The 18243-nt window shown below is 32.1% G+C and overlaps 1 protein-coding gene across 1 annotated transcript; it reads right to left on the bottom strand.

Moving 5' to 3' along the window:
- Nucleotides 1-2215: 2215 nt before the first annotated feature.
- Nucleotides 2216-5532, bottom strand: LOC117927530 (cationic amino acid transporter 6, chloroplastic-like). The gene is made up of 5 exons (XM_034847071.1): nucleotides 5115-5532; nucleotides 4811-5030; nucleotides 4384-4735; nucleotides 3896-4130; nucleotides 2216-3103 (listed from the first exon to the last, which is right to left on the bottom strand). The coding sequence occupies exons 1-5, from the start codon at nucleotides 5497-5499 to the stop codon at nucleotides 2535-2537; spliced, it is 1761 nt and encodes a 586-aa protein (XP_034702962.1). The 5' UTR covers nucleotides 5500-5532; the 3' UTR covers nucleotides 2216-2534.
- Nucleotides 5533-18243: the final 12711 nt, after the last annotated feature.

Genomic DNA, 18243 nt, shown 5'->3' on the forward strand with positions numbered 1-18243 from the left:
TATGTTAGTTAATATTAACATATTGCTTTTAGTTGAATAAAAAAAAAACCAAATATTTTTCTATTTAGTAAAAAAAAAAAAACAAACACTATCTAGACTTAAGTTGTATTTAGAATTAAGTAAATAAAAAATAAATAAAAAACACCACCTTAGTCTCATGATATGGGAAACTAGAGCAAAAGAAATTTGGATTAAAAATATTTTAATCATTTTGACTTAATATCTAAACTAATTTTTAACTATAAGTCATAATATTATAAAATATAATTAATCTACATAATGACTTGAATTAAATAATTAAGTCATTAGGTTAATTTACCAAACACCCTTAATTAGATTTAAAAAAAAAGATATTTTTAAACTCATTTTTTAATTTATTAATTTTTTAAAAATAATTTTGTCATCAAATTTTTAAAAATAATATTGTCAAGATGATTTTTTTTTTTTAATTTTATCTTAATGAAAAAAAAAATCACCTTTTCTTCTTTCTCTTTTTACCTTTAATTTTTTTTATATCACTTAAATTCATTTTTTATATAAAATAAAATCAAATTCAATTTCTACAATTTTGGATAATTCTTTTTTTTTTAAATATAAACTAGAATTTATAAAAACAAAAAAAAAACAAAATAAATATAACTAAAATTAATTTTGTTTTTGTACATTTTTTTTAAAATTTTTTCTTATGAATTATTATTACTCAAAAATAAACAAATGATATAAAGATAATTTAACATGAATAATAAGAATTTGTTTGGTAGTGATTTTAAGAAAGACTTTTAATCTTTTTAATACTTAAAAATTTTTATTTTTCAAGTATTAAAAATGTTATAAACGCTTTCAAGAATAATTGTAAAATTACACTCTAAATTAATTTAAAATAAATTCACAAAATTTCAAAACCAAAACCAAAGTTTTACCACATGCCAACACCATTTTTGCCTAATAATTCAAAAAATAAAATAAGTTAATAAGTCGGACAATTGTAATGAGGGGAAAATTTTACTATTAGGAGCATGCTTAGAGATTAAATAATTTGATGAATTAGAAGCCATTTTTGAAATAAAAACAAAAGTTGAGAAAATAAAATGCTAGTTTACATGAATGAGTTTTTAGAATTACTTCTCCCATAGCATGCAATATAAATATATTTTTAGGAAATATTTTAAGATTATTTAATTAAAAGATGAAATGATCACAAATTTATAAGTCTACTTCTTCATTTTTTTGGCCCAAAAAAATTACATGTCTTTCATAAAAATACCTTTATTTTTTCCTTACAAAAATAGTCTTTTTTTAAAAGAAAAAAAAAAAAAACTTTAATGAAAATATTTAAATATTGAAGGATATTTATTCTATTTACAAATTTTGGTTTTGTCATTTCTATTGGCAAATGTAGAACTTATCCTTAGCCATTACAAGTTGCGAGTAAATTATTAAGATGATATGAGAAGTGAAAAAATGATTGGTAGGTCGTAGGGCCATATGGGGTTGAGAGGGCGGCGTGGGTCCCGCCCACTGAACAATAAAAATAAATAAAATGGAAACAACAAATCAGTTGATACGAACAAAATTGACTTGCGGAGCAGACAAAAAGGATTCAATTACCCAACATGGAACCAAGGCCCTGGCCCATACCCTTTTGTACACACGGATTATACGCTTCTTCCTTCCTTCCTCCCTCCCTCTCTCTTTGATTAATTTTACCTGCTCCGGAAACAAATTTCCTAATTCATGCATAAATATAGAAGAAGCGAGTAAGGATCATATCATTCATATCCCTTTTCCCAAGGGCATCATATCCTTCAATTTTCTGCACATGCCTTACCTTTACCATTTTTGATCAATTCTCCGAATCTTCTTTTTATTTCTAATTAATAGTATCTTAAGAAGAAAATCTCAGACTTCAAATTATCTCCAAATATATTCCTTTAAGCGTCCGAACACAGAATTATACTAAACCCCCTCTGGTCTCACAAATGAATATAAAATTTCAAAAAGCAGGTCATCTTTTAACAAGGACAGGATAATAATTAATATGCTCTTGTTCAAACCCCCATGGAAAGCAAAATTTCAAACTTCCTTTTCATGTGGCATCCGGAGCCCTGCCCTATCCCCAAGGCAAAAAGGGGAGGAGGATAAAATAAGCTATAATCTTATCATATTCTGATGATTGTGTTTTGAGGAAAAATGTGAGATGCAGAACTCTGTAGCCTGTACACGCTAACTGTTTTTGCTTGATGTGCTGCTTTTACTTGTCATACATCCGACTCTAAAGTTGATGGATTTTTCCAGGAACCGAAAGGGGGGATTCCCAATCTAAAAATCTATTCCTCCCAAACATCTCTCAACTATACAATTTTCATTCCCACTCTTTTTTTTTTTTTTTTTTTAGCAAAATTGAAGCCTATTCTTATCTTCTTCTTCTCCCCCTTTCATAGTGGAACCATCAACTCAAAAAAGACAAAAAAAAAAAAAAAAAAAAAAAAAAGGAAGGGGGAGGTGGAAAGAGGGTTTTTTTTTTTTTACACTTTCTAGACCATGGTAATGGCGTCCACACTTGCTTCTGAATCCTTCGGAATTTCAGCATTCTTTTGAATGTAATAGCCATCTTCTTGGGCATCAAAGCTGGCATGGACACTGTATAACACATAGACAAGCACTGCAAGGGCCGAAAAGTAGCCGAAGCGCACATAGGAGGGCCTATCAAGGGAGCCCAAAAGGAAAATGTTCAAGAAAATGGAGATGGATGGTATCCATGGCATTAGAGGGACCCCCCAGTGTTCGGGTTTCCTAACCTGGGGGACCATGCAATGGAACATTTGCAAAATGGCAACAGCGACTACGGTGCAGGCTCCCAGCATAACCTCCTTTGGATGCCCCGGGGCTGCAAAATGCCATATCAGTGTGAATATTATGGATGTGAGCGAGAAAGATACTAGGAAGGACAGGGTCGGCCATGGATTTGTTGCCCCAACCGACACGTATCGCCTGTAAATCACTGCATTCGCAACCATGTAAAACACAAACAGGGTGCCGATGGATACGAGGTTGAGCAGCACATTTAGATCCGTGAATACTGCTATTGCCGCAGTGAAGATTCCTGAAATTCAAACAAAGCATATGTTACCAACATCTTTCACTTCCTTTCCTTACTCAAATTCATAATTCAATATTAGCGCCTAATACCCATCAAACCCCCCTGCTTCTCTCTTAAGTCACTGTCTCTGCCCCCGATCCCTATTTTTGATTCACCAACAAATTTTTCTTAGCGATTCTTTTGCCAGCCGTAAAACCGACTTCCAGTCCAATAGTCCAACCTAAGATATTTGTCTACCATCATTAGAATGGTCAAACCCAACGATTATAAAATTATAATATTGATTTCAAGAACCGCCAAAAAATATATATATATATATATAAAGACAAAGGTACCCCTTCCAATTCAAAACTAATACTTTCGCTTGTTTTCGAATAAAAAGTACTTCCCCGTATTAATTCAACAAGTTTACCCTTTCTTATTCTTAAAAAAATACCTTTTCAAAATATTTCACGTCCAATGCACACACACTTCGTAAAACAATCCCTTACCCCACTCAAATCTCACCACGTCGGCATATGCGGGACACCTAAGCAAAATTCACTGTATAAACCCTCTCGCGGTCTGTACCGTCCCTGAAAACAAATGTTTTTAACTGAATCGGTTCAAAGTGGTCCCACCCTCCCCAACGGCCTAGGCTCCAGTATCCAAAACAACAAACTTCTAAATCAAAGAAATACCAAAATAATAATAATAATAATAATAATAAATGGCAGTGCGTAATGTGCACAGTACCAGCCCCGCTCACACGAATAAAGCCAATCCCAGATAGTTCGAGACTTGATTGTAACGTACCAAGAAAAGCGGAAGCGTTGACAGGCGTACAAGTCTTATGGTGGACCCTCGCGAACCATGATGGGACCACCTTCGACCGTCCGATGACGCACATGTACCTCGCCTGACCCAGCATCGCCACCATCAGCGACGTCAGTATCCCGAAGCTTGCACCCGCTCCGATCACGTTCGACACCCATTTCCAGCCGTTGGATTGCCCTCTGAACGCCGCCGAAAACGGCGCCTCCGGATCGATCTGCGCCGCCCATTGCACGAAGGGTCAGTTCAGTCATTTTTAACATCCCGCGGCCCCAGCCAGATTTCACCACGTCAGCAGCCAGGCCCCACTGAAGTGGTGGGCCCAGTGGACGTTGGTACTGGAGAGGATTCGCTTGAAGATAGACATCGATGGCGATGCCAGGAGGGGTGAAATTGGGAAATTGGATTAAAATAATATGTACATATTTTTATTTTTAATTAGTAATGGTAATGAAAAGGGAGACTGTTACCGCATCGTATGGGAGGAGCTTCGACATTGAAGCCGCCATTAAGCAGTAGAGAATGGTAACGAGCATAACAGAACCAGAAACGCCGATTGGGATATCCTTGACCGGGTTTCGGACTTCTTCAGCCAACGTCGAAACGGCGTCGTATCCTATATAGCTCAGGTAAACCATGGCTGCCCCATTGAAAACACCCGAAGCTCCGAACGGAAAGAACCCGCCCTGATGACGCCGCGGATCCGCCGGTTCAGTGAAGTTCTTCCAATCTCCCCTCCAAAACCCAACTACTATCACAAAAGCTATGAAGAGTATATGCATCGCCGTCAGCACCATGTTCACCACTGAGCTCTCTCTCGTGCTGAAAAACGTCAGGGAAATGGCTGAAATTAGAGTATGGACATATCGATATAAGCGTGAGAAGAGGCGAATCTACCTGTAACAGATAATGAGTGTGATGATTAGGACGACGGCGACCGCGACCAGGTCGATTTCGTTGAACCCTTTGGGCAGTCCGGAGACGGTGAACCTCCATTTAGTGGTGGGAAATCCGATGGCTGTGCCAAGGTAAGCCGTGAAACTCCGGGCTACGGCGGCGTTCGATAAAACGTAGTCCATCACAAGATTTGCCCCCGTTAAAAACGCCGCAAATTCACCTGTGAGAAATAGGTGGGATGAGGGAAACAAAGATAAAATAATGGGTTCTTTTTATTAGAGAGACAGGTGGCGAAATGGCACACCGAAGGTGACGCGGAGGTAGCTAAAGGCGCCGCCGGCGACTGGCATGTCGACGGCGAACTCGGTATAGCAGAAAGCAGAGAGGAGTGCGCAGATACCGGCAATGGCGTAGGAAAGGACAACAGCAGGGCCGGCGTAGAGACGGCTGGCGCGACCGGTAGTAACGAAGACACCCGCGCCGACCATGCCGCCGAGGCCAAACCCCACAAGATCGAACCAGCGAAGGTTTCTCTGCATGTCGGAACCGGAGCGGGCCCGGACCCTGCTCATCTCCTCGAAGGAGGTAGAGACGGAGCATGCCCGGCGGGCGAGGCGAGCGGGGGTCTGAGCCAGGGCTCGGGCATAGGCTGTGAAGCTAGAGAAAGAGGAGGAGCCATGGGTGTCCATGGGTCTTCTCTCCAAAGAGATGAGGATGAAATAATGAGGAGAGTGAGAGGAGGCTTTTATAAAGGGAAATGGAGATAAACAGTGTCCACTTGTAGTCACTCTGACACCGGGACGGTAAAATAAAAACGCCCTCCTCTGAATGGCAGAGAGCCGAAACTTTTGGGGCAGCTTTTGGGGGGTCCCCATAAACTTATGTACATTTTACATATTGGATAAAGGCATGAGGCCCATGGTTGTTTTTGGATACTCTCCCTTCCTCTCTCGTATCCTGTGATGTCTCCTCCCTTATCTTAAAAAACAAAAAAAAAAAGGGTTCACTGTTTGACTGATTACTCATACCCTGATTGGATGAATTTCTTAATAATGTTTCAAAAATTGAAAGGTTGTTTCTCTCCTCCAAATATTAATTGGAGGGGATGGAGCCAAACCAAGTAAATGAAAACCAGCTCACTACGATCAATAATCCAGCCCATACTATCTTATCTATCCTATAAATATGGTTTTTAAACTTTTTTTTGACATAAGAACCCAGAAAAGATGTGAGAGAAGGGATAACTAATTAATGTCATTTAATACTTGGCTCGATATGGAGAGATTTGCCTTCGAAACAGTCCCCATTTAACTTTAAAGAAAATTAAATCCTTTTTCACTCGCCCTCACACTGCCATCCCACTAGCACTCTCGCACCCAACCATCATGTGCGCACATCCCACTCACCGAGGGAAGCAAGAAGCAAACCCACGGTAAAGTGCATGGCGAGGCTCTCTACCTGATACCGTCCTAGTAGCGGCGTCAGAAACGGCAATGAGAGGAGCGGTTAAAACAACGTTTGGATGCTTTAGGGGTCTGGGTTGTTGAGGTGGACGCGCATACACGTGTCATGCAGTTCGTCACGTGAATATGAGAAGGCCTGGAAAGAAGATAAGCACGTAGATAGTACGAGAGAAGGCGGAAGGACACGTCGCCGAGAAAAGCGCGGGGATGCTGGCGTGTACATCAATGTCAAACAACCACCCATCACAACACAAACACCGTTACTGCGGATCTGGTTCCTCCTCGGTCTCTCTCTCGTCTCCCCTTTCTATCTTCTATTTCTCCCCGCATAACTCTTTTTTATAAGTTATATCAAATCAACTCTCCCCTTTTCTCTCCATTTCCACAGGCTATTGCTTTCTCATACGAGGTCCTTATCATCAAAGGACGGTCAATCAGGTCATATCAATTATTATTATTATCATTATTTTTATATCTTTACTCTTGATTAATTTCATTCTTTATATATACATATATTTTTTTATAAGAAAATTTTTGTAACCATATGCTAAAGACACGATTTTACTTTTTAGAAACTTTACTTTTTACTTTTTAAATTTAGTGGATTTGAGGGAAAGTAAATGGTACTAGTGATTTTGAGGCATTTCCAAAAATACCCTCCTACATTTTAATAGTTTTCCTTGTTGGATCAATCGTTTGAAAAAGTCACGTAAGCAAGGTTCAAATCAGTTGTCCACTTAAACTGATGATATGACATATGTACGTGTTACCGTCCAACTAGACATTCCACATAGATTGATTTTTCAAAAAAAAAAAAATTGCCAAAACATAACAAAATGGATAGTGAGATTTACCCCAAAATCCCTTATTCTCTCTTGAACCAAACCCTAACTCCAAAAACTCATATTCTTTCCCCTTCATTCACAACCACAATTCGTCAGGGGAGCTGGTGGTGAAAATAGAGAGAGGTGGCCTGAGCTGAGAGGAGAAAAGGAAAGTGAGAGAGAGAGAGAGCAGAGGAAGACACTTTAGGTGGGTCACTAGTTTCATTGGTTTTGGAATAGTACACAAGACACTTGAAGTGAGAAACGTTGTTGGAGATAAGCTTTCCCAGGTACGAATGTAATGGATTTATTATTTCATTTGGGTTCTTATCGTTGCTTGTTGAGATCAGATCTAGCCTCCCTCGTTTCTGTAATTGTTATGGAAAGGAAACAATATATTCTTTATGATGTTTTTGCAGCAGTTTGCACTGCTTGTACAAACCAACATCTAGGTAATAGTTTCAGTTTTATTTATCCAAGTTTGCAGGTTTTGTTTTGTGAAATTAAAGTGGGGAAATTCGACACTATAGAACTTTATTCCTCAATTTGTTGTTCGGTTAGAATCTCACAATTATGATCCAAACCTAGAGAGAAGATGAATTGGTTCTTAAGAAAAAAACATGTCACACTTATCAAATAAATGCGTTTATTTTAAGATTGGAGCTATGTTGTACTAATGAAGTGCTGATGGTTTTAGTTTATATTGCCTCCTACTAAAATGAAATCTTTCAAATGATAAGTCCATTAGATAAGATGTTCCAGGGCCTTATGGGGAAGGACCCATGTTGGTTTTAGCTACTGATGATGGGGTTGCATTCGGACCAAAACAGGGGTACGAAACTGCTCTTGCTTCGTGATATTCCAAATGAGTTGAAAGATTGTGATCCCCTCCCTAGACATCAACTCACCCTAATGAATAACCTGGAGAGAACCCACAAGTTTTTATCCGCACCATGGCTTGGCAAAAGTCAGACTGGGGAAGGCTTTGGGAGAAAGGTTTTGAAATAGAGGGGCCTCCGTACAGGTAGTGGGTCTTTGTTTTGAATGAATTGAAAAACTACATATATTATTCATAATCAACATGATGGATTTTGAGGTTTAGAAAAATTCAGTTTGTTTCAATTTGAAGTTACATTATGCTAGAGAAGTGCTTTAATTATGAAAAAGTGAAAATGACAAGACAAAATTTATACTTTTTAGTTTTTAATTATATTCAAGTATTAAGTTTATTGTTTTTCTATAATTGCGAAATCATTTTTTATGGTAAAAAAATTAACTTTATGATAAATTAGCTATGTTAAATTAGTAACTAATTTTTAAGTATTAAGTTTATTGTTTTTCTATAATTGCTAAATTATTTTTTATAGTAAAAAAAATTAATTTTATGAATAATTAGCTATGTTAAATTAGTAACTAATTATTCATTTCTTAAGTTTATTGTTTTTCTATAATTGCTAAATTATTTTTTATAGAAAAAAATTTATGAATAATTAGCTATGTTAAATTAGTAACTAATTTTCAAGTATTAAGTTTATTGTTTTTCTATAATTGATAAATTATTTTTTATAGTAAAAAAATTTAATTTTATGAATAATTAGCTATGTTAAATTAGTAACTAATTATTCATTTCTTAAGTTTATTGTTTTTCTATAATTGCTAAATTATTTTTTATAGAAAAAAATTATTTTCTGAATAATTAGCTATGTTAAATTAGTAACTAATTTTCAAGTATTAAGTTTATTGTTTTTCTATAATTGATAAATTATTTTTTACAGTAAAAAAATTTAATTTTATGAATAATTAGCTATGTTAAATTAGTAACTAATTATTCATTTCTTAAGTTTATTGTTTTTCTATAATTGCTAAATTAATTTTTTATAGAAAAAATTTATTTTATGAATAATTAGCTATGTTAAATTAGTAACTAATTTTCAAGTATTAAGTTTATTGTTTTTCTATAATTGATAAATTATTTTTTACAGTAAAAAAATTTAATTTTATGAATAATTAGCTATGTTAAATTAGTAACTAATTATTCATTTCTTAAGTTTATTGTTTTTCTATAATTGCTAAATTAATTTTTTATAGAAAAAATTTATTTTATGAATAATTAGCTATGTTAAATTAGTAACTAATTTTCAAGTATTAAGTTTATTGTTTTTCTATAATTGATAAATTATTTTTTACAACAATAAAATTAAATTTCTGAATAATTAGCAATGTTAAATTAGTAACTAATTATTCATTTATTAAGTTTATTATTTTTTGATAATTGCTAAATTATTTTTTACAATAAAAAAATTAATTTTATGAATAATTAGCTATGTTAAATTAGTAACTAATTTTCAAGTATTAAGTTTATTGTTTTTCTATAATTGTGAAATTATTTTTTGTAGAAAAAAATTAATTTTATGAATAATTAGCTATGTTAAATTAGTAACTAATTATTCATTTATTAAGTTTATTGTTTTTCTATAATTTCTAAATTATTTTTTGTAGTAAAAAAATTAATTTATGAATAATTAGTTATGTTAAATTAATAACTAATTTTCAAGTGTTAAGTTTATTTTTTTTCTATAATTGCTAAATTAATTTTTGCAGAAAAAAATTAATTTTATGAATAATTAACTATGTTAAATTAGTAACTAATTTTCAAGTATTAAGTTTATTGTTTTTCTATAATTGCTAAATTATTTTTTACAGTAAAAAAAATAATTTTATGAATAATTAGCTCTGTTAAATTAGTAACTAATTATTCATTTATTAAGTTTATTATTTTTCTATAATTGCTAAATTATTTTTTACAATTAAAAATTTTATTTTTGAATAATTAGCTATGTTAAATTAGTAACTAATTTTCAAGTATTAAGTTTATTGTTTTTCTATAATTGTAAAATTTTTTTTTGCAGAAAAAATTTAATTTTATGAATAATTAGCTATGTTAAATTAGTAACTAATTATTCATTTATTAAGTTTATTGTTTTTCTATAATTGCTAAATTATTTTTTACAGTAAAAAATTAATTTTATGAATAATTAGCTATGTTAAATTTGTAACTAATTATTCATTTATTATGTTTATTGTTTTTCTATAATTGCTAAATTATTTTTTACAGTAAAAAATTAATTTTATGAATAATTAGCTATGTTAAATTAGTAACTAATTTTCAAGTATTAAGTTTTTTTTTCTATAATTGCTAAATTATTTTTTGTAGAAAAAAATTAATTTTATGAATAATTAGCTATGTTAAATTAGTAAGTAATTTTTAAGTATTAAGTTTATTATTTTTCTATAATTAACAAATTATTTTTTATAGTAAAAAAATTAATTTTGTGAATAATTAGTAATGTTAAATTAGTAACTAATTTTCAAGTATTAAGTTTATTATTTTTCTATAATTGCTAAATTATTTTTTACAGTAAAAAAGTAAATTTATGAATAATTAGCTATTAAATTAGTAGCCAATTATTCTTTTATTAAGTTTATTGTTTTTCTATAATTGCTAAATTATTTTTTACAGTAAAAACAAATAATTTTATGAATAATTAGCTATGTTAAATTAGTAACTAATTTTCAAGTATTAAGTTTATTGTTTTTATATAATTGCTAAATTATTTTTTATAGTAAAAAAATTTAATTTTATGAATAATTAGTAACTAATTATTCATTTTATAACTTTTAAATATATAATTTTTAATCTTTTACTTGATGATGTGACTTATATTTTATAGACTATAAAATAATTATTTTATTTAATAACTTGTGTAAATCTGAATTGCTAATGAGATGGAAGGTACCTCCTCCATGGGCTAGAATCTTTAAGGCATTGTGGGATTGAATTAGGATTTTTTTATAAAATTAGAACATAGATGGAGGCCTAATTTTATGTAGCAGCATAATAGAAAAGAACATTAATGAGTCATATAAAAACACAAGATATACTTGGACCACATTATAGAGAGATGCCATTATCTTCTAACATTTCAACTCTCATTAATCTAGAAATAAATCCAGTGTATCATATCAAGGCATATATATGTGATATATGGTCTTCTAAAAGTTGATGAATTGTTGAAACTCCCATTGCATGCAAACTTATCTCTTCCACCTTAAGCTATTCACACACACATACATTAGATTCCGGTTATAAGATGTGAAACTATCTCACCCTCTAAGCTTGAGAAATCATAATTTGACACCTTTAACCTCTCTTTAATAGTGTTGGGACACCTCATAAAGACCAATGAGTCTTTGAAAAAATAAAAAAAAAAAAAAGAAAAAGAAAAAGAAAAAGAAAAAAAAAAATAGAATAAACTTCTTTGCTTGCCTTGAAACCTGAGCATGGTCCGAAGGGGTGGCAAAAGCCTTTAAAGCCTGGTGCCCTAAGCCTTTATTGGTTGGGAGTCCCCGATCCTCTGCTTGTTACATGGGTGAATTGGTTAAGTTTAGTAAGTGAAAAGAATTGTGAATAAGAGGTGCGTTCCTAGCCTATCAAGAGATGGTTAATTTTGTTAAGCTTAAAGAAAGACTTAGGTTGGGGGGAGATGATAGTTATCCATACCATACTCGGAAGCTAATCACATTAACACTTAGCTTTTAGTGGAAGAATTTGATTTGGATCTTTTGAGAGTGGAAATTCTTTTGATGCTTAAACTTGCATAATATCCATTCTTTGTACTCTATGATAAAGTGAATGCTTTGACAACTCTTATTATAGGTTGAGTTTCACATCTTTATTGATCCATGGATGTCCATCATGCCACTCATATCATTTTTTGGAGTGATTTGCATGATCCCTTTTATGTATATTATTATAGTTTACTTAGTTTTTATCTCCTCCATTGCTAAGGGACTAGCAATGAGTCGGTTGGGGGGTGTGATTACTACCAAAAAGTGCTATTTTGTAGACCTAACCAAATGGTTTTAAGCACCTTTGTGTAGTAATCATATTCATTTAACCCAATTAATTCATTAAGGTCCTTAGTAATTGGTTTTAACCATTTTGTGGCAAGTTTACATGTTTTTATCAGCTTATGAATCAATTCAAGCATGCCAAATGATGGAGGAGCTACTTGGACAAGTTAAAGGGAGGATTTTTGAAGTTTACAGGCTTGAATTTCAAGTGGAAACACGAGCACAAGCAAAGAGAATGCAAAGAGGAAAAACAAGCAAAGTGAAGAGGAAAACAGAGGACAGCAACTGCAGTCTTCTTTCGAACTTTTGGAGTACTTCCCGAAGTCCATTTTCTACATGCTATATACCATTTCAAAGCTCAGGAAGTCAAAAATCCAACGCTTCAAACCGTGTACAATTTGGAGCTGAAATGAGGAAGATATGGCCTTCGGAAGACAACTGCATCAAATCTTGTGAAAATTTCGCAAGGTGAATTTCTCCTTGCGAAATTTCGCAAGGAGGATTTAGGCACATTGCGAAAATGCCGAATTTCCTCTGTTTCTCCACGCACGCACCACCGAATTCCCATATTTTTTAGCTTGATATTTTCTCATGTAAATTCCTTTTGTAACCTTGTAATCAACCAATGAAAAGGTTGCTTTTGTATTAGCTTTTGTAATTTAGCTTGTTTTTGTCTTTAAATAGAGGTGAAGAGCCTTAGACAAAAAAAGCTTGTAACCCGTAACCTTAGAAATTATAAGAGCTCTTTTGTTCAAAAGCTTCTTTTCTCCTTTCTTTCTCATTTTCTTAGTAGCCAAACATCCTTGGAGGATGAAATCCCCAAGGATGAGAGGCTAAAACCTTTTAGTTTCTTGAAGTAATGGATGCCATGTGAAGCTCCCGTGTGAGGATGGAGATTTCCAAGCCATAAATGTAAGTAGCCAAGCATCATAAATGTTTTCATTCAAAGTAAAGCTTTTAATCCCTCTGACTTGCTTTGAATGGCCAATACTTGATAACCTTTTGGTCTCAGTGGATTCTTATTGTTAGATCCATTGACGTTCATTAGTTATCTCCTACGAGCCATTGTATTGCAAGGGGAGGAGATGTCCTATATCAATAAAAGAGCATTTATGAGGTTCAGCTACCCTTTTTGTAAGTTTTCAAGGACTAAAACTTAGTTGTTAAACTCATACCGGTTCGGGAAGTAAGCATCACCTTAGTTGCTTCCCCAACTCGAGGTGAAAAGTCCCAAAATCTCCATTTTTACACCGTGAGTTAAGCATGGCTATCCAAAGCTTTGAGAAACTTCTTTTTCCATCTTTTAACCTATTTTCATGTTAGTTTAGTTTACAACACCTTCATCTTTTTATGTTTTCATCTTAACCTAATTTTTATTAAGAAAAGTTCACTCCATCCTCCGAACTTCACCAGTTAAAGTAAAAACCCATCCCAGTGTTTGATCCTAGAGCCACTATACTATAGTAGCTTTGCTACTTTAGTGTAAGGACGTTAGGTATAAATTTTGTTGATACCCTTACATGCCAAGCTACCAAGAGTCGGGTTATCACTAATGGAAGCATAACTAATTAAGTTGTCCTTCTAGGTTGTAATCTAGAGATACAAGAGAGGTTGCCCAATTTTTTTCATGATAAAATTCAACCTCTAGATATTTTTTTAGATTTATTTTGTAGACTCTTCTGTTTTCATCACTTGCTAATTTTTCTTTGAAGTAACCTACTTGTGGTTTAATTTAGTATTAATTGGAATATGATTAATTAATTTGGTCTTTTGGATATTAATCTAGACATGATAAAAATGTTAATTTTTATTTTGATGAGATAACCTGTCTAGGTATTTATTTGGAATTTATTTTATGAAAACCACTATTTTTCCTTGTACATGATAATTCATGTGTTTTTTTGACAATTTCATCATTTTTTAATATGCCTGTAAACCACTTTGACCATTGATTCACATTGTAGATCAAATATGCATATTGGTTGAACTTTTCTTTAGATTAAAATCATTCATTAGATATTTTATGATGATTGATTCTCTCAGAGGGATATAAGTTAGTTAATGTGGAATTTATAAATGGTATACTTTGCTCTCCCGTGTTTATTCATTGTCTTATTTTATTTCCTTGATTTGAGACATGTTATACATATATAGGTTTAGCCTTTAATTCTTTCTTTTAGTTTATTATCATTATTTATGAATTAACCTCATTTTATGAAAACACTTTTTCATGCTAACAAGGTATGCTTCTTTTCCTTATCTATTTGTTTACATTAGTATGTATGCTTAATTCCCATGTTTGTTTGATTTCTATATTATTGTATCCTTGCCTCTTGATTTTGGGTGACATATATATTGTGTATATTATGAAATTATTGCTTGCGAACTAACTCTTTTATTTTATGAAAGCATTTAGCATACTAATAAGGTATGTTTCTCCCCTTGATTATTGAGTATGTTTGGTTTGTTTGAGTGACTCTTGATGATATCCTCATTTATTCTTTGATATATATATATATATATATATATATATATATATATTTTTTTTTTTTTTGATTTATGGTATCCATAGTTTAATCAATCAATTATCATATTTACCTTGACTTAATTAGTAGAAACCTTTATTTAGGGCTTAGAGGGGTGTTACCTTTTGGTACCTTCCTAATAGGTAACCTGATTCCCTAACTTAGACTCGGGTTTTTCAAAGACATGCTTTTCTAAACTAAGGAGTCATTTCCTAGGTTTTTTTTCTTATCTTATTTTTCCTTTAAAAAAAATAAAATAAGTAGCGATTCTAAGTCATTTTTCTAAAAATCAAATTTTTACAAATAAAAAGCAAGTCTTGCCATCGAGTAGGAATACAAGTGAAAAATGTGGGTCCATTGTAGGGTTTTGTTATAATTTGTTTACTAAAAGTTGTAGGTTAACATTTTGGTAAATTTGGATATCATCAAAGTGGTATTACTAAATTTTATGCAATAGGATCCTTAAGGCCATGGGAGCCTTTATTTTATTATTTCATTTTTATGCTATTTTTTTTAGCATGTGTTAAAGAATGATAAAATAATTACATAGTAATTTTGGTTTTTTCTTAAGAAATAAATTTTCATGGGAAGCTTTTTCAAATGTTATTTTTCTATGAATTGGTTGTTGTTAAAAGTCAATTACTATTCCTTTGAACTATCTAGTTGGTTTTTTGAATAGGTGGTTCTCTAGGCTTTACCACCTTAAGAGAAGGAGAATGATATCTATAGTAATGGTGGTCTTCCAAGCTCTCCCACCTTTAGAGAAGAAGGAAACCACCAAGTCCTTCAGGATCTCCTTCCTTGAGAGGACTTTAGATAGTTTTGGATAGTTCAGGGATAATGAATAAGAAGTAATTCTTTTAGCACATGAGTTCCAATTTAAGTAAATAACAAATTTGGAAAATCTCATGATTGAGAATTTATGATAAGAAATGTTATTAACATTTTTGTAAAAAGTTTTAGTAATTTCATGGAGATATATAAATATTTTGAAAATACGTTTCAAAAGGGATCATTTAATTCCTTTTAAGGAAATAAACATTTTTAGAGGTTTTTCATAGAGAATATTTTATCCATTAAGGAATTATTAAAAGTTATGTTTTTGGTAGTCTTTAATGGAATAAATTATTATGAAGTTCCCATGAGAATATTTATTAAGTAAGAAAGGTGTAAGGAATAAGGAAAGTAAATGTCTTTTGAATATGAGAGCTTAAGTTCCTTTCTTAGATAAGGTGCTCTCAAAAATTTCAAAATCTCACAAATTGGTAACTTCCTTATTTTGGAGAATAAATATTTTAGAAATTTTCACTAGAAATAATTTATCATTAAAAGGTTATTACCAAAAGGCTTAGTAATTTGATGGAAATAAATTTCTTTAAAGGTATTTCCTAGATAACATATTTATTAATTGGATTTGTGTAAGAGAAAAAGAATTTTATGAAAATGGTTTTTAAACTTTTGAGAGTAGAGATCTTATCAAAATTTATTTATTTTTTGAAATATATTCTTATAGAAATTAAAATTTTTTCCTTAATTAAATTTCTCCTATTACACTAGGTTTCCAATTATAAAATGAATATTTTTGGAAAATCTCAAATTAGATAATTTATTCATCAAAGGATTTAAAATGTTATTAATTAAATCAAAAGATTAAGTGGGAAAGGGCTCTAGGCAAGCCCATTAACTCCATTGTTGAGCTTATCTTGAATTGGGTTCAACATCACCCCATCGATGGGTTGGGTCATAGGAATAAAAAGATATGGACTCTCCATTAGGATGAGATTAGATATGTTTGTAATGAGAGCAACTACTTCATTAGTGAGGGTTTTCACTTGGTGACATTGATGTCAAGGACAATGGTTATGCACTTAACTTAGATATGAAGTGGTTGAATCACCCACTACAGTCCCACTTGCATAGTCCAAGGGCCAAACTTAAAGGTATGTTGATCTTACTTTAGGTAGCTTTTGTGGTTAAGATAGGGAGATTAATCTGATAGGGTCTCTAACTAGTAATAAGGTCATGATATACTCCATGTAGGCTTGATTCTTATGATACTAGGATACTTTGCAAAAGGATATGCAATCCTAAGAGTTCTATATTTTTGCTAAACTATGGTTATGCCTTGAATGTGTAATTATGTCATATGCATGGTTATTTCCTTTGTTATAGATATCATGTCTACTTATTATCACTCTCTTTTCTCACTTTAGATTAAGACTAGCTAATCATTTGGACTCAATATTATAATTTGGATATAGTATTAGTTGCATAGAAGCTATTTTAGGTAGAACTAACTATTTCTTGTGAATTAACATACTAGGAAGAAAAAGTGGAATATTAAAGATGGAATTAGATAGATCGGAAGAACGACTCTTTCATACTTGGGTCTTTAGATAATATGTTGCAATATCAACACATGTTTATTACCAGAGAGTTTGATATTCTTTTTCTAGTTTGCATGAGTTATTTGGTGATAAAGGCAAGTCGGCTTAAGGCTAAGGGGTTTCTCAAAGAACATAAGGGTGTTTATACGAGAGTAAAAGGTTCTTTAGGATTTTCTACCAAGAAGAAGCACAACAACACCAAATAAGAAAATTTTAGGAAAGGAATAAGAGAGATGCGCACATGACTCCTTTGTGCCTTTCTTGGACACTAGAAAAAGAATGTCTAGTTTACATAAGGGAAAAGTAAAATATACATCATTTTATCATTTTTGAATATCTAGTAGTAGATTTCACTAATTATGGTGAATAGATTACAAACCCACTATCTGTAATTCTTTACATGATCTTCAACAAGTGAGAAGGTTAAATGATTGCATGTTAGTGGGAGACAATAACTTCCTTTTTTATATGTATTCCATTATCACTTTGCCAAGTAATGAGAATATTCAAATTATAGGATTGGCTCTAACACTAATTAAACATTGAAATTTAGACTTAGGTTATATTAATTTAAATAGGATCTAAAGACTGGTCATCCTTACACTTTTTGATTCCAAAAGAACTTCTAGTCTACGAATCCTATATAGATGGTAAAATGACTTATAGAACCTTTATTGTTAAAGGACTTAGAGCCAAGGAATATTTAAAGATAGTGTACACTGACATGTATGAACCTTTTAGTGTTCATGCATGGGGAGGTATGGGTACTTCATCACTTATTGATGAAGACTCTAGGTTTGGATATGTGTACCTAGTACATAGGAAGTCTGATGCCTTAGATACCTTTATTGAATTTAAGCTGGAATCAAATAATCAATTTGGTAAACATATTAGACACTTTAATTGGATCAAGGTGGTGTGTCTAGTAAGTTTGATTATTTCCATAGGAAAAACGAGATTATATTCAAGTTATGTACACTAAGGGCTTTATTGCAAAATTGAATGAAGGAAATAAGAAACCAAACTTTGATAAACATAGTGAGATCTATTATTAGCTTCTAATCATATCCTACATTCTTTTAGGGATATGTCTTACAGAATGTGTTATACATTTTTTACTTAAGAGGTATATCAATTTGTAGGACATCTAATAGGATTTCGGGATTGGTTACCTTTATAGTAAGGATCATTAGGAGATACTTGTTGGTACAATTATTAGTTTTTTTATGAAGACATGTATGCATGATAGAGAATAAGGCAAATAGTGATTTAGGTTGGAGGATATATTAGAAGATAGTCCCACTAATGCACAAGTTACTA

This window comes from Vitis riparia, chromosome 13, assembly GCF_004353265.1.
Source record: "Vitis riparia cultivar Riparia Gloire de Montpellier isolate 1030 chromosome 13, EGFV_Vit.rip_1.0, whole genome shotgun sequence".
In the NCBI taxonomy this organism is placed as follows: domain Eukaryota; kingdom Viridiplantae; phylum Streptophyta; class Magnoliopsida; order Vitales; family Vitaceae; genus Vitis; species Vitis riparia.

Coding starts and splice junctions, on each gene's coding strand:
- LOC117927530 (XM_034847071.1), bottom strand. CDS start 5,499: ATGGACACCCATGGCTCCTCCTCTTTCTCTAGCTTCACAGCCTATGCC. Junction 5,031..5,114: donor CTACCTCCGCGTCACCTTCG/GTGTGCCATTTC, acceptor TATTTCTCACAG/GTGAATTTGCGGCGTTTTTA. Junction 4,736..4,810: donor ACACTCATTATCTGTTACAG/GTAGATTCGCCT, acceptor GACGTTTTTCAG/CACGAGAGAGAGCTCAGTGG.